The 26,472-nt window shown below is 46.0% G+C and overlaps 1 protein-coding gene across 5 annotated transcripts in view; it reads right to left on the bottom strand.

Moving 5' to 3' along the window:
- Positions 1 to 26,472, bottom strand: part of LOC122542481 (AT-rich interactive domain-containing protein 3A-like) — a 198,654-nt gene that overhangs the window by 171,079 nt on the left and 1,103 nt on the right. For all 5 annotated transcript variants that reach the window (XM_043680237.1, XM_043680236.1, XM_043680238.1 and 2 more), the window contains exon 2: positions 14,630 to 15,223. In XM_043680237.1, coding sequence (XP_043536172.1) covers positions 14,630 to 15,223 — 594 coding nt within the window. The remainder of the gene's footprint in view (positions 1 to 14,629; positions 15,224 to 26,472) is intronic.

The raw sequence follows: 26,472 nt of genomic DNA, 5'->3' as shown, positions 1-26,472 counted from the left end.
GGGAATGGGGTAGCGGGGAGAGAGATAGATAGATGCAGATGGGGGTAATGCTGATAGGTGAAGGTAGAGTGGATAGTTGGGAAGGCAGATGGACAGGTAGGGCAGTTCAAGAGGGTGGTGCCGAGTCGGAAGGTCGGATCTGGAACTAGATTGGGGGGGGGGGGGGGGGGGAAGAGGGGAAGATGATGAAACCAGTGAAGTCCCAGAAGACCATAGCCTGCCCTCTCATTAAAGAGAGGCAACTAGTAGTGGTTTAAACCCGAAGGTCACTGTGCCTCAGGCAAGGGGAGAGGTTGAGAAGGAGAGTCCTTCGTGGTCACCTCAGCCTGATGTGAGAATTGAACCCCCACTGTTGGTGTCACTCGACATCATAAATCAGGCATCCAGCCAACTGAGCTAACCAATCCCCCAGCTCTGGATATAGCAGTGGTGGTGGTGGTGGTGGTGATGATGATGATGATGTGTTTGGTAACTATGAGATCAGCAGAGCAGAGTGAAACGCGTGACATAGACTCAGAGTGGAGGAGAGTGAAGGGAGGCACTGTACGTGTAATGCAGGCCTTAGTGTAGATAGTTGACAGTATTACTGAGAGTGAGAGAGCTTTACTCGAAGTTGAGGATAAATTGGGCCTGCAAGGGACTTAGAACTGGATCAGCTTGGTAAAGTTGTCTCTGTTCTAACTGTGTCCACTGGAATCATATATTGCCTTAGATGGATTCATTTTCACCAATCCTTCCCATTGGTCGCAGTCCACGTTACCGATAAAGTTTCATTTCATTGTCACGTTGGGTCCCATTGAAAGTACCTGGGATGGCTTTGGTCGATTTGAGAGAGCAATCTTTCCTGCGAGTTTTACTTTAGCCGACTGATACCACAGGAGGAACGATGTCACTCCACGTCCATGAGAGAGTAGCATCCAAGGAGCAGGAGAATCAACGTTTCGGGGACAGGCCCTTCATCAGGGATCCAAGAGGACTTATGCCAGAAATATTGATTCTCCTGCTACTCAGATACTACCTGACCTGCTGTGCTTTTCCAGCACCACACTCTAATCTCTGATCTCCAGCATCTGCAGTCCTCACTTTCTCCACAGTAGAGTAATTGAATCTTCTTGTAGAGTAAATTGGTTCATTCCAGATGACTTAACGGCTGGTAACATTATATCTCAAACTCATGCTGGTCTTAAGGGACAACTGAACTCAAGGTAAAAGTAAGCACAACTACTGCTTTAGCGATGTGCTATTTACAGAGAGAACAACTCAAGAACCTGTTCAGACACATGGCGAATCAATGGAGAAACAGTTAGCTCCACCCAGGAACACCGTGTTCTATAGCTAATGGGTGGAGCTTCTCTAGAGATGTCAGTTAACCCTTTCAAGTCCTACAACACACTGAAGCTCCTGTGACAGTCCAGGTCGTTAGAACCTCAGTGAACTCGATCCATTCAGCAAACTCCCAGAAGTGAAGGGGTTTCATTTTAAATAGCGTCTTTCACAACTTCACCACATCCCAAAATCGCCATACAGTCAATGAAACACTCTGAAGTGTCCTGGCTACTATAATGTAGGTGTTGGCACCAGTCGTGCGTTGATGACTGGGTAGTCTTTAATGTTAATTAAAAGGATAACATGGACTGTCACATGTCGGAGAATCCAGCCTTACCTTTTTGACACAGGGGTCTTTAATATCCAGTTGGTGAAGGCACTGTTGGAGCACTGTTTTATGTTCTGGTTGCCCTACTATAGGAAGGATGTTATTAAATTGGAAAGGATACAGAAATATTTGTACGGATGTTACTGGGACTGGAGGGTTTGAGTTAGAAGGAGAGACTGGATAGGCCAAGAATTCTTCCCCCGGCAGCGTAGGAGGTTGAAGGGTGACCTTACAAAGGTTTATAAAATCATGAGGGGCATAGATGAGGTGAACAGTAAAAGTCTTTTCCCTGGGGGAGTTCAAAACAAGAGGGCATCATTTTAGAATGAGAGGAGATGGATTTAAATGGGACCGGAGGACAACTTTTTCCACACAAAGGGTGGGTGGTAGGCAGAACGAACTGCCCGAGGGTGTGGTGGATGCAGGTACAGTTACAACATTGGAGAGAGATTTGGACAGATGCATTAATAGGAAAGATTTACAGAGATATGAGTCAAATGCAAGCAAGTGGGACTATTTTCATTTGGGAAACCTGGTTGGATTGAAGGGTCGGTTTCCATGCTGTAGGACTCTGGCTGAGAGGAAATTGGGGACGCCATTTAACATCTCACCCAAACAACTGGTACTTACTAAAGTTAAAAAAAAACTTTCTAACAGTGCACACTAATGTTTGACACTATGGTGAGAACACATTACGTTTGATGACACTCTCATTCTCTTTCCTGCCTTGGCTGCTCAGTGAATTGTGTGGACAGAACCTGACAGCCTTTTATACAGAGCAGCTGTCTATAGTGTTGACTAAAACATCACTTTATCATTCTTTCCCAACACCCCAACCCCTCACCCCCACTTTCCAGAAAATAAAACACCCTCCGAGTTAAACTCCCAGATCAGGAAAACAATGTGGGAGCTTCAGCACTGACAGGAGAGCTCTGATGGATTTATGAGGCAGTCTGGGCTGAGGTGAAAGTGACTGAGGCCTTTTCCACTAGGCCGCAGTGTTGACAAGTCTCCCCCACCCCCTCCTCTGCCTGATGTCAGCATCCGGTTGCAGTTCTTTTGTTGGCCTACTTGTTCAACAATTATTTACTCTTGTGCTGGTGGCACAATGAAGGGTCAACATTCAAAAGGCTTCCATCAATGACGAGCAACAGGCTTGTGAAAATGGAGGACAAATGGACTGACACAGTATGGGGGCACTCCCATCAGATAGAAGAGGGAAGTTAAAAAGATATCACAATCACTTTCAATAACTTGGCTATTGGCAAAAATATGGGAATAATTAAATAGATGAATGATATTCTAAAGTTATATTGACAATTTTTAAGAGATAAAACACTCTAGAAATACTCTTTATTCTTAAGTTTGTAACAGTATGTAGAAAACAAAACAAAATTTAACTTTTCTCCATCCTGCATGCGTTGCACTCTGAGGTGCCTCAATACACTGGGTTGCTAAAATCTAGGGAAATTACTTTTTTGGTTTTAAAAATTTCTTTCCAATTTTCTCCCATCCTCTCCAGATCCAGAAAGATCCTGCTGGGGAGACGATGGCCTAGTGGCACTGTTACTGGACTGTTAATCCAGAGATCCGGGTAATGTTCTGGGGACCTGGGATTGAAATCCCATCCGGCCGATTTGAAATCAATAAAAATCTGGAATTCATGACCACAAATCGTTTGTTGGAAAGGCGAACATTGGTGCTTTAGGGAAGAAAACTTAGGCCCTTACCTTGTCCCTTTGATCAGTGAATCCTGACAGTGTGGAAGCAGGCCATTTGACCCATAGCCCTGCATTTCCCATGCCTAACCCACCTAGCTTGTACATCCCTGAACACTACGGGCAATTTAGCCTGGCTAATCTACCTTGACCTGCACATCTTTGGACTGCGGGAGGAAACCGGAGTACCCGAAGGAAACCCACGCAGACACAGGGAGAATGTGCAAACTCCACACAGACAGCTGCCCGAGGGTGGAATCGAACCAGTTCCAGCATTTCAATGAACAAGTTGAATAACTCTTAAAAAAAAACATTTCACTGGATGTGTTAGTCATTCTTAGGAACTCTCACCCACAGCAATGTGCCCCTTTAATTAAAAGAAGTGTATCAGACATGGCAAACATTTTGTTCATTTAAGTAGGTAGGTTCTGATTTACAACTTCAACCAATCAGGCAGCAGCTGCCAGAGATTTGCATCATCTTTCCCTCAACGTCATTGAACATCAGGAGATTCAGATGGGCCAAGCAGCAAGGCCAATCCAAGTGTCTGACAACCAAAGCGGCTCTCTCCAATTCTAGCAGAGTACACCCAGCTCACTCTGTGGCCATCTAACTGTTCAGTGTATTAACAATGGAGAGGTCCTGTGGCTCAGCCCTGCCCCTGCCTCTGAGCCAGATTCCTGGTGAAGGGCTTTAGCCCGAAACATCAATTCTCCTGCTTCTCGGATGCTGCCTGACCTGCTGTGCTTTTCCAGCATCACACTCTCAACTCGGATCTCTAGCGTCTCCAGAAGTTTCTCCTCCATCATAATTCGGCCAACCCAGTTATCACGAGAGTTTGATATAGGGTCATACAGCACAGAAACAGACCCTTTAATCCAACCAGTCCATGCTGACCATAATTGCAAACTAAACTAGTCCCACCTGCCTGCTCCTGGGCGAACAGAGTCTCTAAACCAATCACATTTGAAATGGGAATGTCGAGTCCTCAATCTAGAGCTTCTGGTAACATCTTTGAGAGTCATTCCAGCAAAAACCAACTATAAGAACATCTAAGATTTAAGGCGATGCTTTGTCTGCCTTATGTGTCAATGCGACCTGGGAGGAGATCAAACTAACACAAGATAAAGCAAAAATGAACACGGATGCTGGAGATCAGAAACACACAAAAACGGAAACTTCTGGAGAAACTCAGCAGGCCTGGCAGCATCTGAGCAGGGTTCCTTTTCTTTCATATATGGGATGTGTGCGTTGCTGGCTGGGCTAGCATTTATTGCCAGTCCCTAGTTGCCCCTTGAGCAGGTGATGGTGAGCTGCCTTCTTGAACCGCCGTAGCCCACCTGCTGTGGGTTGACCCACAATGCCCTTGAGGGAATTCTAGGATTTTGTCCCAATGGCACTGCAGGAACGGTGATATATTTCCAAATTGGGATGGTAAGTGGCTTGAAGGGGGAATATTGTAAGGGGTGGTGTTCCCATGTATCTGTTGCCCTATCCTTCTAGATGGAAGTGGCTATGGGTTTGGAAGGTCTTCACTAAATTCACTTCAATTTATTTTATATATTGATTCAATTTTCAAAAAACATTTTTCATTCAGTTTATCATCTATTCTGGAGAGGCAAAGTATCTCAAAAAAATGAAAAACAGTTGAAGCAAGTGGTTTTACTTTGCCACGATGCTGTGTCAATGCAAGTGATATTTCCCACTAATGGGGTATGACTGTTAATCATATAGATATCTGTCCACAACAGAATTGAACAAAGTCATGTAGACATGTCAGCATCAGCTGATGCCCGCTAGGTAGAATGTATATCCCAATGCCAGGGTGATCAAATCAAACAACTTGATTGGAGCGGCATGGTGGCTCAGTGGTTAGCACTGCTGCCTCACAATGCCAGGGAGCCAGGCTCAATTCCAGCCTCGGGTGACTGTGTCCAGTTTGCACATTCTCCCTATGTATGTGAAGGCCCCCTCTGGGTGCTCCAGTTTCCTCCCATACTCCAATGATGTGCAGCTTAGGGTGGATTGGCTATGCCAAATTGCCCAGATGTGCAGATTAGGTTGGCTAGCCATGGGAAATGCAGTGATAGGGTATTGGGGTGGGTCTGGGTGGGATGCTCTTTGGAGGTCAGTGTGGACTCGATGGGCTGAATGACCTGCTTCCACACTGGAATGATTCTATGAACTTGGTTCAGCCGTCATTAACAGGTAGGGTACAAAGACCATGCTCAACCAACTCACGCTTGCAAAACCACAATCAGCCACTGCTAGATGTCATTCCATGATTGCTCAGCAAGTGCTGTCCAATCCTGTGCACACTTGTAGCTACATGAACAATCTGTGAAGATGATCAGTCAGACACGTTACACGGTTCACACACGCTTGCTGGAAGTGACATACATTCATAACTGGGCCCTGCTTTCTGCAAACAAAAGGAATAGGTTTAAGCCTTGCACCTTTCTTAGATTTCCCAGAAACCCAGAGCCTGTAGTTACCCATTTCCATCACCTATACCAACACCTTGGCCAATCACCACAGCCTGAGCCAACCAGTCAGTAGCCTTTTCTCTTGTAGTATAAATTGTTGTGATGGTTCGAAATTTGGCATTCTTGCATTGGTCCTGACAAGGGCAAGATGGAAAGCTCCCAAACATCTCTCTTTTCAGCAAGAAATGAATGCCTAGTTTAGCAAGAGGTGCAATGAAGCTGGGAAAAATTCCAGTTGGCTTACCCACACAACCTAAAGGCAATTAACAGGAGTTTGCATTTCCTCATGGATGACCCTTCAATTGTTTTCTGATATGCCTTGGCAAGACACTCAACTGTACCACTCCTTTCCCAGGGTCTGAGGGATAGGCAATAAAAGTTCAGTTAGGGCAAAAAGTGTGACACATTCCCAGGTTGTGTCATGCTGGGTAAAACATTCCACTGCGTCACAACTGAGTTGGGACTTTTACAAAGATAATCATTCCCCACAGCCCCTGTGTAACTGAAAAGAAACTGGAGTTGGCTAGAAATATGTATTCATAAAATTCACAGCAGCAGAGGGAGGGCGGGCGGACAGTAACAGGATACTGTAAGTAACTTAATCAATGTGTCCAATTCAAGCTTCCTTTTTTTTGCTAAATGAATGGGGAAATTTAATATTGCTGTTTGGCAAGCACATTAAATTGCTGTGGCTAACCTCACGGCACGTGGAAACTTAATAGCCCAATTAAACTTTTTAAAATTGGCACATGAGAAAATAGAAGACCCGGAGAATGAAAGGGAAATGAGTGAGAATGACAGAGTGTGGCGAGCAAGTTCATTTAATCACTGAAAGGGGAGGTCAGCTTCCAATTAGAGCTGGATATCGAGGCCCTCGCTTCAACAGTGGAGTGAGAGACTACTCCGGGAAGCATGGATTTGACTGACAAATTCACATGCACAGATGCACACTAGTGCGCAGACACACTGCCAAGACAAATACTGGGTATACCAATATATACGCAGACACACACACACGCAGACACACAGCAGACACACTGATGCATACACAGCTTAACACACACACAGAGCAGACACACTGATGCATACACAGCTACACACAGAGCAGACACACTGATGCACACACAACTGCACACAACAGACACACTGATGCACACACATACAGCAGACACACTGATAGCTACACACACACACACAGAGCAGACACACTGATGCATACACAGCTACACACAACAGACACACTGATGCACACACATACAGCAGACACAGAGCAGACTTACCCCTAATGCATACACAGCCACACACACACCCCCTAAATGCATACAGACACAGATACACATGACCTGTGCCAGACACACTGATATGCTAACTTTCACATAGTGACACGCACACACATACAACAACACAAATGCACTGACTACACACACAGCCCAGACACATTGATACACATACACACGCACACAACCCGACACGTTCTCATACATCAGAACTCTGTCTCGTTGGTTCTTTATAGTTAGCAGCACAGACTCAACGGGCTGAATGGCCACCTTCCGTGCAGCAATCACACCAGGCACTCTCAAACTGGTCTCAGTGCCCTGCAGGAGGAGGAGTTGGGCAAAGCCGTCATCATGGGCTCCATATTCTGACCGACACCTTGGAGAGAGGCAGTTCATTGCCATGAAGGGTGGGACTTGAAGGGAACGTGCCTCTGATCAGCATACCCCACAGCCCATCAACACTTGTGTAAAGAATATTGTATACGTGGACAGGGAACACAGAGTAGGATAGAGAGTGTGCAGAGTAGGTGACAGCGGACAGGAGATCATGCCTCATTGCACTGGGCAGAATGTGGGCCTGGTGTGGAGACAGACAGGAGGCAAGCAGGATATCTTAAAAGAATACTGAACTACCTCAGGGCAAGCCCATTTGATGGTGTCAACCGCGGCTCCACAGCGGCACTCTGAGCTTTGGGTCAGAGATTCACATTCCACAGACCAATGGGACTGAGGGAGTGCTGCAGTGCCGGAGATGCCACTGTATAACAGAGGGAGTGCTGCAGTGCCGGAGGGGCCACTGTGTAACAGAGGGAGTGCTGCAGGGCCGGAGATGCCACTGTATAACAGAGGGAGTGCTGCAGTGCCGGAGGTGCCACTGTATAACAGAGGGAGTGCTGCAGTGCCGGAGGTGCCACTGTATAACAGAGGGAGTGCTGCAGTGCCGGAGGTGCCACTGTATAACAGAGGGAGTGCTGCAGTGCCGGAGGTGCCACTGTATAACAGAGGGAGTGCTGCAGTGCCGGAGGTGCCACTGTATAACAGAGGGAGTGCTGCAGTGCCGGAGGTGCCACTGTATAACAGAGGGAGTGCTGCAGTGCCGGAGGTGCCACTGTATAACAGAGGGAGTGCTGCAGTGCCGGAGGTGCCACTGTATAACAGAGGGAGTGCTGCAGTGCCGGAGGTGCCACTGTATAACAGAGGGAGTGCTGCAGTGCCGGAGGTGCCACTGTATAACAGAGGGAGTGCTGCAGTGCCGGAGGTGCCACTGTATAACAGAGGGAGTGCTGCAGTGCCGGAGGTGCCACTGTATAACAGAGGGAGTGCTGCAGTGCCGGAGGTGCCACTGTATAACGCCAGAGGGACCACTGTATAACAGAGGGAGTGCTGCAGTGCCAGAGGTGCCACCGTATAACAGAGGGAGTGCTGCAGGGCCGGAGGGGCCACTGTATAACAGAGGGAGTGCTGCAGTGCCGGAGGGCCATGACATAACAGGGAGCTCAAGGCAATGTCGAAATCGCACCGTGCTATTTCGAAGAGGGGAACACGTTCACCCTCGGTATGCCGGCCAACAATTTTAATCAAACATCCAACGATCTGGTATTTATCATTGGTATGATCTTACAGCGCAGAAGGAAGGACACTGTACTATCTACTTCAAAGCAGTAACCTTTGCTGGCCTCAGGATGCTCTGAAAGGGATTGCACCAATGAAGGAAGGAATGAAAAATGCCCAAGTAATTTGGGATGTCCTGCTCCAGCCAAGAGAGCTCAGTGTTTGGCAGCAAAACACACAGCAAGCCTCCTGCTGACAGGTGCCGGTTAATTCAATTAAGAGCTAAGCAACGCTAAAGCACCTGCATATTCGCGCTCTTGACAGGCCAAGTATTGTTGGCACGGGCTGGTTATAAATCTTTTGAAACCCATCCAAAACAAGGAGCTGTGCCAGAGGGGCTTGTGGTGAGTGTTCTTTGAAAGCTCAGCTTGGCCACCTGCCAAACATCACAGTTTCAATTTTCATACGAACAGATGGCAGCTATTACCAACACTGGTTTGTGGTACAGTTACACTAATAACCTCTCAACTCTGTCAAGAAATATACTACTCGCTATCTTTCATTGCTCTCCTCTGCAGCAACCTCCCAACTCCCTCAAACTGCTTAATACATCAGCGATCTGTTAAACACACACATCCTAACCACCCTGCATCTCACTCCAGCAAGCTCTGCAGTGAGCAGTGGTCACAATTCAGGATTCCACATCAGTGTTGTTCAATCATTGAAATGATTTGAAATACTCCCCCGTCCCCCTCCTCTCCATTGGGCTGATGACAGGCAAGACACAAGAGAAAAGACATGGAGATAGAAAGAGGTCAAGAGAGAGCGAGCGCGCGCGAGAGACAGACAGCGCAAGAGAGAGAGCGAGAGAGAACCAGAGAGCATGAAAGAGAATGACAGAACCTGGGACCACAGAGAGGGATGCATGAGGGAGAGAGAGAGAGAGAAATATTGAACATAAGTGAGGGAGAGAGGGCATAAAAGGAGAGAGAGAGCGAGAGAGAAAGTGAGAGAGAGCGAGCGTGTAGAGAGGAGAGAAGCTAACAAGAGAAAAGAAAAAGGAGTAAGTGCCCAGTTACTAACAGAACACAGTCATTTTCATCCCCTGGTCAAGGATGGCAGTAAGGAATTGGAAAGGCCACCTCAGATATGAGCATAGGATTTAGATTAGATTACTTACAGATTTGATTCCCTACAGTGAGGAAAGAGGCCCTTCGGCCCAACAAGTCAACACTGTCCCTCCGAAAAGCAACCCACACAGACCCATTCCCCTACATTTACCCCTTCACCTACACGCAATTTAGCATGGCCAATTAACCTAACCTGCACATCTTTGGACTGTGGGAGGAAACCGGAGCAATCGGAGGAAACCCACGCAGACACGGGGAGAATGTGCAAACTCCACACAGACAGTTGCCCGAGGCGGGAATTGAACCCGGGTCTCTGGTGCTGTGAGGCAGATGTGCTAACCACCGTGCCACCGTGCCGCCCAAACTTAGAACAACATTATGAAACGGAACAGTGCCTGGTCCACATAACCTACCCACTCAATTCTTTTTCTCTCATGAGTGAAAAAGAGTGTATTTTTATGGTCACAACGCCCAGCATCAATTTAACATTGTCCAAATCGCAAAACAGCAAAAACTCGGGATTTCACTACAGAGGTCACCAACTCCTTCTCCATTTTGGTCTTCCTAATCCATTACTGCCTTTACCAAAGGGTAATAAACCTCGGCACAGACCAACATGTTTCCACACTGTCTGGGGAAATGGAACAGTTTCCAAAAGAAAGAAGGAACTTTTATACTTGGGCTTCAAAGTTATGCTAAGTCCTTGGGAATTCAGAGGAAACCACAGAGAGAAAGACTTACATTTTTATTGGTGCTTGGACAGGACTTCCCAAAGTGTTTCACAAGTAAAGTTAAGTACTTGTGACATGTAATGACTATTGTAATCAGAGAGCAGACTGACTCTATCCTGTGACCATTCGGTCCATCATTAATGCCCGAATAACAAGCTCTGCTGCCCTTGGTCTGCTGTTGTAGCCCTCCAAATGTCTCCTCCCCAGTTAGTCAATGCTCTCCGAGGCCTTTACTGAATCCCCACCGTCCAAGTGCAGTCCATGTCTCAAATTAAAACTTGACTGCTCGGAAAAAAAGTGAGGACTGCAGATTCTGGAGATCAAAATCGAGAGCATAGTGCTGGAAAAGCACAGCAGGTCAGGCAGCACCCAAGGAGCAGGAGAACTGACATTTCGGGCTTAGGATGTTCAAGCACACTAGACATCATATCATTCAAAAGGAGACTGGAGTCACTCGTGCCCAGTTTATTTTCTGGATGATAGCACATCCTTACCTGATCTGGCCTACACGTGACTCCAGACCCACAGCAAAGTGATTAACACTTAACTGCCCACTGGGCAATTAGGGATGGGTGATAAATGTTGTCTGGCCAGTGATGCCCTCATCTTGTGAACGAATAAAGGAAAATAAAAATCTGGCCTTTCTTTTCTGCCCCCCCCCCCCCCTTCACCCACTTCAAGTTGCTATAACTAAGTGGCTTCCTAGGAAGGAGAGCTAATGGAGAAGCATCATTAGACTCGAAGTATTAACTTCTGCCCCATAGTTACTGCCAGACCTGCTGAGTTCCACCAGAAATTTATGTTTTCGAGTCAATCACCTTCGTTTGGGGCTGTTAGTCATGAAACAGCCATAAGGATTGAATTTCCTGATCTGAAAAAGCACACTCATTTGGAATTTTTGAGTGAACCATAGAATCCCTACATGTGGAAACAGGACCATTGGCCCAACAAGTCCACATCAACCCTCCAGAGTCACCCACCCAAACCCATTCCCCTACTCTATTACTCTACATTTACCCATGACTAATGCACCTAACCTACACATCCTTGAATACGATGAGCAATTTAGCATGGCCAATTCACCTGACCTTCCACATCTTTGGATCTAATTCTGTCTTAGCAAATCACGAGCGATCCGGTCAAAGATCTGTGCTGCCTGGAGTTGAAGGATCTGAGTCTGCAGGAACCACTGAAGGGTAATGTGATCTCTTTGGATGGTGGGAGGAAGCCAGAGCACCCAAAGGAAACCCACACAGACACAGGGAAAACAAGCAAACTCCACACAGACAGACAGTCACCCGAGGGTGGGATCAAACCTGGGTCCCTGGCACTGTGAGTCGGCAGGGCTAACCACGGAACCACTGTGCTGCCCCACCTGGTTCACTAAAGTCCTTTCGGGGAGTAAATCTACCGTCCTTACCCAGCCTGCCTGAAGTGTGACCCACGGCAATGCATTAGACTTTGAGCTGGCCTCTGGACAATCAGGGATGGGGCATAAATGCTGGACTAGCCAATGACGTCTACACCGCGTCAAAGAGTATTTTTTAAAAAGTCCAGATCTCTGGTTTATTTGAGCAAATAACCAATAAACTTCAGTCAAGAAAAAAAAATAGAATTGAAGATAGAATTAATTTTACAAGTAATTTATGGGTCCGATCCTTTATTTACAGAATTGAAGATCCAACCAAACAGAACCCCAATCCATAACTTTGCTATTTTGGGGTGTGTAATTGTGACAGCGAGCACTGTATATCCATCAGGTCACCGTGCCAACCCTATAGATGGACCACAACAGAAACAATCAGGCTTTTCTTGAGAGGGTTGACTTATGACGAGAGATGGAGCAGACTGGGACCATACTCATTGAAATTTCGAAGGAGGAGGCTGGGGAACCTTTCAGAAACATATAAAATTATGACGGGAATAGATAAAATAGAAGCAGGGAGGTTGTTTGCACTGGCGGGGCATGGTCTCAAAACAAGAGGAAGCAGATTTAGGACCAAATTGAGGAGGAACGTCTTCACCCAAAGAGTTGTGAATCTGTGGAATTCCCTGCCCCAGTGAAGCAGTTGAGGCCACCGCATTGAGTGTTTTTAAGGCAAAGATAGATCAAATTTTGAAGAATAAAGGATTTAAGGGTGAGCAGGTGAGTACATGGAGCGGAGTCCACAAAAAGATCAGCCACGATCTTATTGAATGGTAGGCAGGCTGGAGGCGCCAGATGGCCTACTCCTGCTCTAGTTCTGATGTTCGTACGACAAGAAGAAACTATTGCTACTGGCAGGAGGTTGGATAATCAGGGGAGATAGATTCAAGTTAATTGGCAAGAGAAGTCAATTGAGAGTTTTTGCTTTGTTTCGAGAGAAAATACTGACTTGGAAGGGGGTGAGAAGCAGAATTGACAATAACTTTCAAAAATGAATTGGATCTTCGTTCACTTAGAAAAGGAAACTTTTGCCAGGTTCCAGGAAAAGAGGAACTAACTGGTAGCTTTTTTGAGGACTGGGCCAAATAGCCTCCTGTGCCTCAAATTAGGATCCCTTTGTATTCCTAAAGCTCATCACCACCAATTTATTTCATATTTCACTCCAGTTGCTTGAAGAGGCAATATCTCAATGGAGGATGTGTTCTCTTGGAGTCAGCCTCCTCATGAACATGAGTGCAATGACGCTTAGGTAATGAGCCAGGCGTGCAGGATGGACCCAACGGCCTCCTGCTTCACCATAACATTTCTGACACTCCGTGAGTGAGCTTCCTCCAGGTAAGAGGCGGAAAGCAATTCTCCGCGGTCCGTGTGACATAGAGAATCGAGTCACCGCTACATTGACTAGTTACCAACACTGTAGCCTAGGTCCCATCCACATGTTGAAACACCTGCAATGGGGTGGAGCACAGCTCCGACCTCTTCAGCTGATTCCACGCCTGGTTATCTCATGCTTCTAAACCGAAAAATTCACAACTCGCCCAGCGGTCGCATAGAAAGCAGCCAGTGGAACAAGGACAGCCCAATCCTTGATACTCCAAGCCATTCTGGAGCTACCTTTCCCAAATGCGATCTGTAAAGAGCACGTGAAGAAGGCACAAAGGGTCTCTGATAGTTCGCATCTCTCCTGGACCTTACACTCCTGATCCTGTTGCAGTCATTTCGACAGATGGAAACTTGTACGTTCAAACTATGACTCCACTACAGACACACAGACACACAGACACACAGACACACACTAGACTCTGGGCAGGGATCACCGCTGTATTGAATAATCTCAAAACAATCCTCAACACCAAACTCAGCGATGAGCAAGATCAGGAGACCATGTTACGACAAGCCAAGCAGGACAAGGGAAACTTGTGAGTACGCGAGAAGGAAATATTGATTGCGTTGTGTCATTAGGTGGGGGCGGGGGAGGGGGAATAGTTCATAAGTGTGGATCAGTTGGTCCAAATAGCTGCTTTCCAAATGGTCATGCCAATGTAGATTGGATGTGGAGCTCCACAATTAATTTGTTGTATAAGGAGTCTGAACTGAGCAATCTGTTGCTGCTTTGTGTTCTAATGTACACAACGGTCCTTAAGCTAATTATTAACATGCTGGATCAGAACTGCTTTGACATTAGTTTAGGCGCACTAACCTTGACTTTACAACTGGCTTCAATACCCAACTTGCCTGCAGCACAAGCATAGCTGCTTGGCAATTACAGTTGTTCATGATCGTGCTTGAGAAAATTCATTCCTCTTTTGTGCAATAGGAGAGGTGTATCATGTATCCGAGACTGACTGTATCGCCATGGGAATACTTAGCAAAATAGCTATAGACTGACAAAGCAGCCAATAGTCAATGCCTGTTGAGCCAGTGTATTACTACAGCCTGAATGCACCTTTGGTGATAATTGCGCACATTCTAGGACAGGTGTCATGGGGAAGAGAACAGCAAGAATCCAGGTGACTCAGAGAAGTTCCAAGTTTGCCATTAGGAAGAACACGACTACTACTGGACTATGTTCTCCCCCATTGCAGGGCACACTGAAGTGATCCAGTCAGTTTGATGCTGCTAACCGAAATCCAGGCACGCGATCGAGAAGCCTTACCTGTTTGAACTGTTCTTCATAACCCCAATCGTGATGGCTTGCAGGAGATTTCAAATGTGCTGGACTCGGGGAAATGGCCTGACTATTTCCCTGCTGTTGGGATTGTCCGCTAACGGATGGACGGTGAGCGGGTGGGGCCCTCTGACCAGACAACATGGCCGCGGGCCGTTTCCTGAGATACTCCACGTCCTCCTCTTCGCCGTCGTCCTCCTCGTCGAGCTCACCCCTCACCGCGTCCTCGTCCTCCAGCTCGCTGGCGGCGTCCTCCCGTTCAAAGGCGTCGTCCTCAGCTTCCGAGTCCTCGCTGCTCTTGTCGGAGCCCTGTGGGACGGCGAGCGCCGATTGGCGGGCCAGGGCGGCGACCAGCGGTGATGCCGGCGGAGATCTGGACGAGGCTGCTGCCATCTGCTGAGCGTAGAAGATGCGGGCGTGGTGGACGTCCCGGTCCTTCCTCTCCCTGCCCTCCATCTCCAAGCGCACTTGCTGCTGCCTCTGTAAATGCTCCATCACAGCTTCCAGCTTCATCCCCTGATGATGGAACTGAGAGCTTCCAGTCAGAACCAGATTCAACTCTTCTCCAGTGGTTAAGCCAGGCTGTCAAAAAAAACAACAAAAACAGAGCTCACATTAACCACTCATTGGCATCATCGACTGTACCATCTGCAAGTCAACACTGATTGCCATCTAACACACTTGCTTCTTGGCATTTGGGCAACGTTGCCCCACTACGCTCTTCAAACCCAGATAGTCCTCCCCCTTCCACCTGCAACAGGGCAAATAGTTTGTATCCCTCGAATCCTTATCTGGGCTGACGCCAATTGTTAAAGTTTCACCTTAGAATGTAACTTTTTTTAAAAAAGGTTTTGTAATTTACATATGAAAGAAGTGAAACTAACGTGGTCATTCTAACAGATGAGAGACTTAACAAATAATCAAGGTATTTTTCAATGTACAATTTTAGTTACATCACACTGTAAACTTCTGCTACAAATTGTGTGTCTTACAACTGTGTATTCCACAACCATCTGATGAAGGAGCAATGCTCTGAAAGCTAGTGCTTCCAATTAAACCTGTTGGACTATAACCTAGTGAGTGTGATTTTTAACTTTGTACACCCCAGTCCAACACCAGCATCTCCAAACAGAAGCCTTCCACAACCTTAACCACTCCAATTCCATCATCTGCTCATCTTCTGTACTTTTGACAATCTGCAAACTAAGTCTTCCAGTGGATATCGCACCGATTTTAAATCCGACTGTGAAAGAAAAGAACTGCAGATGCTGAAGATCTGAAATAAAAATGGAAATTGCTGGAGAAACTCAGCAGGTCTAGCAGCGTCTGTGGACAGAAAACAAGTTAGCACTTAGAGTTCAGCAACTCTTCTGCAAAACTGATAACAGTTAGGAAAGTGTACATAAATACTTGCAGTTCCGAAAAGGGTCACTGGACTTGAAGCATCAACTTTGTCTCTCTCTCTCTCTCTCTCTCTCTCTCCACAGATACTGCCAGACCTGCTGAGTTTCTCCAGCATTCTCGGTTTTAAATCTTATTGGGACGGGTACTTAGAGTAATTGAGTCATACAGCACAGAAACAAACCCTTCGGTCCAACCAGCCCATGCCGACCATAATCTCAAAGTAAGCGAGTCCCACCTATCTGCGCTTAGCCCATATCCCTCCAAACCAGTCCAATTCATGCACTTATCTAAATATCTTTTAAGCATTGTAACTCTACCCACATCCACCACTACCTCTGGAGGTTCATCTCACACACAAAACACACTCTGTGTTAAAAAAAAAGTTCCCCTGTCACCCGAATACTGTGCCCCCAGTTGTGAAATACTCTATGGAAAAGACACCTGTCATTCACCTTACCCATGCCCCTCATGTTTTTATAAACCTCTATAAGGTCACCTATCAACCTTCTACTCTCCAGTGAAAAGGTCGATCCAGCCTCTTCCTGTAACTCAAACCCATCAGTCCCAGCAACTCTTCTGCTATCCATCCCTAATTGTCCTTGCATCGTATGAAAGTTTTGGAGGGCATTTATTCTGGATTTGGAATCAGATGGAGGCCATCGGGATAAGGACAGCAGATTTCCTCCCCTAAACGACAGTGGTGGACCAAATGGACTTTCAAAGAACAAAATGATCGTTTTTGTGGCCATCGTTACGGAGACAACAAACAACTGCAGATTTATTAATTCCATTTAAATTCCACTGACTGCTGGGATTTGAACTCATGACCCAGAGCTTTAGCTTAGTTTGAACCCAGTGACATTGCCTTCTGCCCTTCGTTCATCACATGATACCAACTTCAGATATTCTTCTGAGAATCTTGCTTACCGAACACAATATATAAAATGAATTAGATGTTCAAATACACAGCCATACTTTCAGAAACTTTGGTGAATTAGGGACATGACACGTGAACTAATATGTGGAATCCTCTGATAACAGTCGCAGACTCATACAGCACGGAAACAGACCCTTCGGCACAACTCATCATACCGACCAGGTTTCCCAAAATTAAACTAGACCCACTTGCCTATGTTTGAACTGTATCCCTCTAAACTCGTCCTGCCCAATGTTCCTGTCCAAATGTCTTTTAAATGTTGTAATTGTACCAGCCTCCACCACTTCCTCTAGTAGCTTGTTCCATACAAATACCACCCTCTGTGTGAAAAAGTTGCGCCTCAGGTCCCTTTTAAAATCTTTCCCCTCTCGCCTTAAACCTATGCCCTCTTGTTTTGGGCTCCCGCACCCCAGAAAAAAGACCTTGGCTATTCACCCTATCCATGACCTTCATGATTTTATAAATCTCGATAAGGTCACCCCTCAGCCTCTGTCACTCCAGGGGAAAGAAGTCCCAGTGGTTCAGTGGTTAGCACTGCTGCCTCACAGCGCCAGGGACTAGGGTTTGATTCCAGCCTCAGGCGACTGTCTGTGTGGAGTTTGCACATTCTCCCTGTGTCTGTACGGGTTTCCTCCCACAGTCCAAAGATGTGCAGGTCAGGGTGGATTGGCCATGCTAAATTGCCCATTGTGCCCAGGGATGAGGAGGGTAGGTGGGCTAGCCATGGGAAATTCAAGGTTATAGAGTAGGGAAGTGGGTCTGTGTGCAATGCTATTCGGCGGGGTAGTGTGGACTCAATGGGCCGAATCACCTGCTTCTACAATGTGGAGATTCTTTGATTATATCCTGCCTCTGCTTATAACTCAAACCCCAAAGTATAAAACCTAACCGTTCTTCCATAACCTTTACCTATTAAAAAGGATGGAGATTTTGTTTTGCTCTTTCATAGTGTTGGCTCTGCCCACGTATTGTTGTCTGTCCCTAACTGCCCAGGAGGAGGCAGTGTTGAGCCAGCATCTTTCACTGCTGTTCTCCTTGTTGAGATGCCCTCAGGAGGAAGTGACAGGACTTTGACCCAGCGACAGTGAAGGAAAAGCTGATATATTTTAAGTCAGGACGATGTGGGGTTGGATGGATACTCGAGATACTCTATGATCCCATGCCTCTGCTGCATTGTCCTTCTAGATGGTTGAGGTTCCGGACTTGGAAGGTTCATGTTGAATAAGTCTTGGCGAGTACTTCTTGTAGAGGGCACTCAATGACGCCCTCACAGCATGTGGTGGAGGAGAGGGAGTGAACATTGAAGGTGCTGGATGCAGTGGCAATCCAATGAGCTACTTTGCCTTGGTCAGATCGTTTAACCAGAGAGCCAAACAGCGTCAACACAAAGCTGGGTGCCAACAGATGCCTACTCTATGCCACAAAAACTGAAATGGCTGGGAAAACTCAGCAGGTCTGGCATCATCTGTGGAGAGAAAGCAGAGTTAACATTTCAGGTCCAGTGACCCTTCATCAGGACTGCTTGATGGCAAATCGATTAGGTTGTGAGGTCCTTACAACCAAGCTCCTCAGTGCAATGGCAGACACCAACAGGGCTCAATGAGTGAAATCCACGATCTTAACCTAAAGTCACAAAGGATAATTTCCTCGGGTGATTGATTAGCTCCGCTGGTTAGATGGCTGAGAGGCAAAACAACAGCCCAATTCCTGCTTCAACTCCAGCTTAGAATTGCGTTCCTTAACCCATGCCTGAGGGTGACCAGCAATAGCAAAACACTACATGTCAGAAAATGGCTTCAGGGTGAAGCATCAGCTGACGATGTGGCTGCAGGTCATCCTTCAGGTAGTGTACACGTGCCGTATTAATTTCCCAATGTGCAGCTTGCAGTGTCTGGCAGCAGCAATCTCAAACAAAAAAAAAAGAAACACAGAGCAGCTTCCAACCTTAAAAAACAGGGTAACCACTGAGACTTTGAAGAGCCCCTACATTGGTTTGGAGGGGTCTGCTCGTTGTGAGGTTTCAGGTTCAAATCGGGGTCTGTGTTCCCGAGAGGGATTTTATCACATTTCACCCAGCAATCAAAACCCAACTCACTTCCAACATTAGCTTTCTGCTGATTTGCCGGTGCTTGGGGCTGGGACGGAGAGACCTGGGGGACAAATCACTTAGGGATTCCTTCCCTGTTAAATTATTTTCAACAACAGTTGTCCATTTCTTTTCTGGAATATGATTTGGTTTGATTTACTGTTGTCCCTTGTACCCAAGTACAGTGAAAGGTTTTGTTTTGAGAGCAGTCCAGGGTGCTTACACAGAGCAAGGCATACAAGGCTACAGCTGCATAGGGGACGCATAAAGCAAGATCAATATTAGATTTAAAGTTGGAGAGATCCCTTCAGCAGTCTAATAACGGCGGGGAAGGAGCTGTTCTTGAACCTGTTGGTGCGTGTGTTCAAGCTTCTGTATCTTCTGCCTAACGGAAGAGGTTGGAAGAGAGCATACCGGGGTGGGAGGGGTCTTTGATGATGTTGGCAGCCGTTCTGTGGCAATGAGAAGTGTAGATTCATGGATGGGGGATTAACTTCCGTGGTGGTCTGGGCTGTGTTTACAACTCTGTAGTTTTGTACAGTCCTGGGCAGAGCAATTGCCGTACCAAGTCATGATGCACCCGGATAGAATGCTTTCCATGGTGCATCTGTAAAAGTTGGTGAATAATTCCTCTTCTTCTCATTAGCTATGGATAACACTCATGTCTGAGTCAGAGGTTTGAGTCCCTCTGCTGACCTTTGAACCCAAGCTGACATTCCAGTTCACTACTGAGGGAGTGCTGCATTGTCAGAGGTACTGTCTTTCAGCTGAGATGTTAAACAGCCTGTCTCGGGGTTGACAAAGAGTCGCTGGACTTGAAAGAGAAACATCTGTTTCACTCTCCACAAATGCTGCCAAACCTGCTGAGCTTTTCTAGCACTTTCTGTTTTTATTGCTAACACTAACTGCCCAGTTGGTCACCCAGTTATAGGAAGGATATTATTAAGCTGGAGAGGGTTCAGAAGAGATTTACCAGGATGTTGCCAAGTAAGGAAGGTTTGAGTTATAAAGAAAGGCTGGGACTGTTTTCATCGGATAAGAGGTTGAGAGGCGACCTCATAGAAGTTCATAAAATATTGAGGGGTACAGATAGAGTTAACAGTAGTTGGCTTGAAATTCCCCCATCCTAGGGAAAAGACTAGGGGTACAATTTTAAGGTGAGAGGAAAAAGAATGATAAAGATATGAGGGGCATTTCTTTTTGTTTACCCAGAAGGTGGTTCTTGTGTGGAATGGATTTCCAGAGGAAGTGGTGCAGGTGGGTACAGTTACAATTGTTAAAAGACTTTTGGATAAGTACATGAAAAGCAAAGGTTTGGAGGAATATGGGCCAGGAGCAGGCAGGTGGGATTATGTTCGGCATGGACTGGTTGGACCAAGGGGTCTGTTTCCGTGCTGTATGATTCTATAACTAAGAGTCTAGCTCAGAGGAAGGTTAGGAAGCAACAACAATGCTCACAGTCTGGACAGATTTCCTCCTCTGAAATAGGCACTAATGAACCAGATGGAATTTTTAAATCAACAATCCAGACATTTCACGGATTACTAAAACAGATTCCAGATTTATTAAAGTGCATTTAAATTCCCCAGCTGGTGTCATGGAATGTTAGCCCACCTTTCCAGATTATTAGCTCTATCATTTGGATGACTAACACAGAGATTTAACCACAATTTGAACATTCTCAACGTTATGAGCTACTGAGCAAATGTGTATTTAGAGTCTCAAGTCTTTCCTTTTAAAATAATTGTGTCAATTTTTCTTGAGACAAGCTGGTTTGCAAATTCCACAGATAATAGAGCAGATTGCAATCCTTAAAGTTTTGGATAATGGAGTCTTCCTTCCTTATTCAGATGCTGAAAATCAATGGTCCTGATGGTAAAGATTAGACATTTTCTACACCAGGTCCCAGTTTTGCATTTTCATAGTTTTAAAAAAATGTCCATTGCACAGCGATTTCTGTAACATCACTCAGCTGCTTGATTCAGCTCAGCTTCTGCTGAATCCATCAGGTATACTTCTGTTAATTTGAGATTTGAAGAATTGCAGAATCCCTACAGTGTGGAAACAGGCCATTCAGCCCATCGAATCCACTTCGACCCTCCAAAGAGCATCGCATCCAGACCTATACCCCTTACCTATCCATGTAACCCGGCATTTCCCATGGCTTATCCGCCAACTCTGCACATCAAAGAGTCCAACTGGCTGGTCTCTCCGATTCTACCCTCCAGAAACAAGGGCTCATCCAAAGCCCCGCTGATTGTTTCTCACCGCGCAGCGAGTCCCATTTCCCGATCGTGCCATGTGCTCAATGTTCAATGCTGAGTCCCAGTCCAGCAATGTGTTGATTTTAACATTTTTAATCCTGGTTTTCAAATCCGTCTGTGAGCTCGCCCCTCTCTGTCTCCACCAGCCCCACAACACTCCGAGCTCTCTGGGCTCCTCTAATTGTGATTGCTCCATCACTGCTGGCCGTGTCTTCAGATGCCAGGGCATCGAGTTCTGGAATTCCCTCTCCCACGTGCTACCTCACTCTCCTCCTGGAGGACAGTTCTTGAAGCCTCCAATATTGACCAAATATTTGGTCATTTGAACTGAAATTCACCTTGGGCGGCACGGTGGCTCAGTGGCTAGCACTGCTGCCTCGCAGCATCAGGGACCAGGTTTGATTCCAGCCTTGGGCGAGTGTCTTTCTCCCAGTGTCTGTGTGGGTTTCCTCCCATTGTCCAAAGATGTGCAGGTCAGGTGAATTGGCCATGCTCAATTGCCCAAAGTGTCAGGGATGTGTAGGTTAGGTGCATTAGTCAGGGGAAATGTAAAGTAATAGGGTAGGGGATTGGGTCTAGGTGGGATACTCTTCGGAGGGTCAGTGTGGACTTGTTAGGCCAAATGGCCTGTTTCCACACTGTAGGGATTCTAGGAATTTTTAGGAAGAGTGGTGTTTTGTTTGATCATACTCCTGTAGAGTTCCTTTGGGCCACTCCATTACATTACAAGCACTATTAAAAGAACATTAGAAGCCAACATCTAGAAGCAGCAGTAGACAATTCAGCCCCTTGAGCCGACTCCACCTCTCAACACCATCATAGCTGATCTCATCTCAGCTTCAACACCATTTTCCTGCCAGCTCTCCATACCCCTTCAGCCCATCACTAATTAAAAGCAGGTTTCCTTCTTTAATTTACTCAATGCCCCTGCTCCCTGGGGGAGTGAAATCCACACATTCGTGACCCTTCGAGAGCAATTGTTTCTCCTCTCATCGGTTTTAAATCTGCCCCACCCCTTATTCTAAAACGATTACCTCGCGCTCGAGACTGTCCCACAAGGGGAAACATCCTCGCTACGACTACTTTGTCAATCCCCTTTTAGCATCTTGTAGATCTCAATCAGATCTCCTCTTGCTCTTGCCAACTCCAAAAGAGGATAAGCCTAAACTGCTCAAACTCTTCATAAGTCATTGTGCACATGACCAAGTTATGTCTAACTCAGTGCTACGTGGACACAAAATTCCCAGAGTGAGAGAACTGGAGAGAGCCAAGCAATCACATGAACAAACTTAACACCTTACTTTTGATATTTATCTTACAGGTTGCTTAAAAGAGATGCAAAGTCAAGCCTTTTCTTGTGCACTCAAGAGTCATAGAGATATACAGCATGGAAACAGACCCTTCGGTCCAACCCATCCATGCCGACCAGATATCCCAACCTAATCTAGTCCCACCTGCTAGCATCCGGCCTATATCCCTCCAAACCCTTTCTATTCATATACCCATCCAGGTGCCTTTTAAATGTTGCAATTGTACCAGCCTCCACGTCATAGAGATATACAGCATGGAAACAGACCCTTCGGTCCAACCCATCCGTGCCGACCAGATATCCCAACCTAATCTAGTCCCACCTGCTAGCAACCGGCCGATATCCCTCCAAACCCTTCCTATTCATATACCCATCCAGGTGCCTTTTAAATGTTGCAATTGTACCAGCCTCCACAACTTCCTCTGGCAGCACCACCCTCTGTGTGAAAAAGTTGCCTCTTAGGTCTCTTTAATATCTTTGCCCTCTAGTTCTGGACTCCCCCATCCCAGGGAAAAGACTATCTATTTATCCGATATGTGCCCCTCATGATTTTATAAACCTCTATAAGGTCACCCCTCAACCTCTGACACTCCAGGGAAAACAGCCTCATCAGAACTGGAATGCAAGAAAACTAAATTTAAAAAGGGAACAACAATTTATATGAACTGCTCTTCCTTCCTTTCTCTGTGATCGGTTTCTGAATGAATCAAAGCCTTTAATATTTTTTATATAAAGGAATCAAGGGCAGCGCGCGAAAGGCAGGGGCGTTGCAGATTACGAGATCAGCCATGATCTCACTGACTAGTGGAGCAGACCTGACGGGTTTAGTGCCATAACATGCTGCGAGACCTTGTGGCTTTATCCCTGTCCTGATAAATAGAAAATTGAGTCATACAGCAAGGAAACAGGCCCTTCAGTCCAATTAATCCACACCAAACATGTTCCCAAACTAAACTAGTCCCACCTGCCTGTATTTGGCCCATATCCCTCCAAACTATTTCTATTCACATACTTATTCAAAATTCTTTAAATGTTATAACTGTGCGTGCATCCACCACTTCCTCTGGCAGTTCATTCCACAAGTGAACCACTCTCTGTATAAAAGACATTCCCTTGGGCCTTTTTTGAATCTTTCACCTTGAAAAGATATACCCCCTAGTTTTGAATTCCCCCACCCTAGGGAAAAGGCCCTTGCCATACATCTTATCTTTGCCCCTCATGATTTTTAAAAGGTCAACCCCTCAATCTCCTACGCTCCAGTGAAAGAAATTCCCAGCCTATCTTTATAACTCTAGCCTTCCCATTCCCAGCAACATCTTTTCTGAACCATCTCCAATTTAATAATATCGTTCTATGGCAGGGACACCAAAACTCCGGAAAAGGCCTCACCAATGTCCTGTATAAGCTCAACATGACATGTAACTCCTATAGTCATTAGGTCTGAGCACCAAAGGCAAGTGTGCCAAGCGAGTTCCTAATCATCCTGTCTACATGTGAGGCAAATTTAAAAAAAAAATGTACCTGAACCCCTAGATATCTGTTCTACAACACTACCCAGGGCCCTACCATTAATTGTACAAGTCCTGCCCTGTTTGTTTTACCCAAATGCAATACCTCGCATTTATCCAAATCAATCTCCTTCTGCCACTCCTCAGCCCATTGACCCAATTGTTCAAGATCTCTTTGTAATCTTAGATAACCTTCTTCACTGTCAAATATACCACCAATTTTGGCGTCATCTGCGAACTTACTAACAACACATCCTAAATTCTCTTCAAAATTGTTTACATAAATGATAAACAACAGTGAACACAGTACAAATCCCTGTGGAACACCATTGGTCACAGGCCCCCAGTTCCAGAAACAACCCTCCAATACCTTCCTCTCTCTCCTTCTGTAAAGCCAATTTTGTATCGAATTGGCAAGCTCATCCTGAATCCCACGTGATCTAACTTTACTAATTAGTCTAGCATTCGGAACCTTGTCAAAGGCTTTACTAAAGTCCATGTAAACAACATCTACTGCTCTGCCCTCAATCTTTTTGGTCACTTCCTCAAAAAACTCAAGTTTGTGCGTCACAACTTCCCTCGCCACAACACCACGCTGACTATCCCTAATCAGTCCTTGCCCCTCCAAATGCATGTAATATCCTATCTTTCAGAATCTCCTCCACCAACTTACTGGATGTCAGACCCACAGGTCTATCGTTCCCAGGCTTCTCCTTACAGCCTTTCTTAAATAAAGACAACGTTAGCCACCCTCCAGTCCTCCAGCACCTCATTTACGGTTACAGATAATACAAATACCTCTGCTTGGGGCCCTGCAATTTCCTCCCTAACTTCCCACAACATCCTGGGATACACTTGATCAGGTCCCAGAGATTTATCCAACTTTATATTTTCTGCCAGCATTTCCTCTTCTGTAACATTAACTGTTTTATAACATCATTATTTCCCCAAATTCCCTAGCCTCCATTTCTTTCTCTCTAGTAAAAACTGATGTGAAATATTAATTCAGTATCTCTCCGACCTCCTGAGGTTCAACATATCGACAACCTCATTGATCTTTAAGGGGCCCTGTTCTCTCCCTAGTTGTTCTTTTACTCTTAATGTACTTGCACAATCTCTTTGGATTATCCTTAACCTTATCAGCCAAGGCAATCTCATGGCTGCTTTCTGCTCTCCCAATTTCCCTCTTAAGAATGTCTCTACACCCTTTACACTCAAGAGATTCACTTGATCCAAACTGTCTATAACTAAATCCTCAATCCTGATGAAGAGCCCTTGCCTGAAACGTCGATTCTCCTGCTCCTCGGACATTGCCTGACCTGTTGTGCTTTTCCAGCACCACAGTCTCGACCCTGATCTCCAACATCTGCAGTCCTCACTCTCTCCTACATCTAACTATGCCTCCTTCTTATGCTGGACCAGAACCTCAATGTCTTTACTCATCCACGACTCCCTGCTCTTACCAGCCTTACCCTTCACTCTAACAGGAGTGAAGGGTAATAATGCCTCCAAACTCTTGTTATCACACTTTTGAAAGCCTCCAACTCATGTGTTTTAAAACCTCCAGCACCTCTTCAGTCAGATGTCCCTTTACCTGAATGACACAGTGTCTCTCATTAGCGATGCTTACATTCTGTCTCACCAAGCTATTTATATTGCAAAGACAGAGACAAATACATGGATATAAAGCAAGAACTACAGAGACTTGGCCATTTAAGACAAAGACTGAACAAATGCTAGAATGTAACCAATAGATTTTAAACGAAATTCCAGCTGTTGATGTTAAACATTGTTGAATCAGAGTGTGTGTGTGTGAGGGGCAGTGAGGGTGTAATGGTTTTGACTGGGAGAGAAATAGCTAATTGTTCCATGTGGATTTCTCTGGAACGATTTCCAACAGGGAATGACTTGGGATAGTTCGGTTCTCTGGCCCCCAGCAAATGTTTGTCACATGAAGGAGGCAGCGTCAGTTTCAGCCGGGAAACTTGACCCAAAAAAAAACACTTCAGGAAGGTTGCAATTCCCATGATCGACCCACCCAGCACGGGAGGGGACGGGAGGGGGGGAATACGGGCCTTAATAAATGCTTAAGCAACTTGTCAACCTTTCCAGCTTTGGAGAAAAGTTACACAGAGAGAGCGAGGGAGAGGGAGAGAGAGAAAAGAAGCCGTGAAATAAAAAAAAAGGACAACAATTAGGAAGGAAGACAAATCTGGAAACCAGTTTCCCTTCTCCTTGTGGGGGGGTGGGGGGGAAGAGCAGTATGTGATCTAAGACTGCAGCCTATCCCCCCCAACCTCGCAAACAGAAACAGCAAAAACCC

The sequence above is a fragment of the Chiloscyllium plagiosum genome, chromosome 40, assembly GCF_004010195.1.
Source record: "Chiloscyllium plagiosum isolate BGI_BamShark_2017 chromosome 40, ASM401019v2, whole genome shotgun sequence".
Lineage (NCBI taxonomy): Eukaryota > Metazoa > Chordata > Chondrichthyes > Orectolobiformes > Hemiscylliidae > Chiloscyllium > Chiloscyllium plagiosum.
Note: the sequence above shows the minus strand (reverse complement) of the source record. Positions and strands in the feature narration are given on the sequence as shown.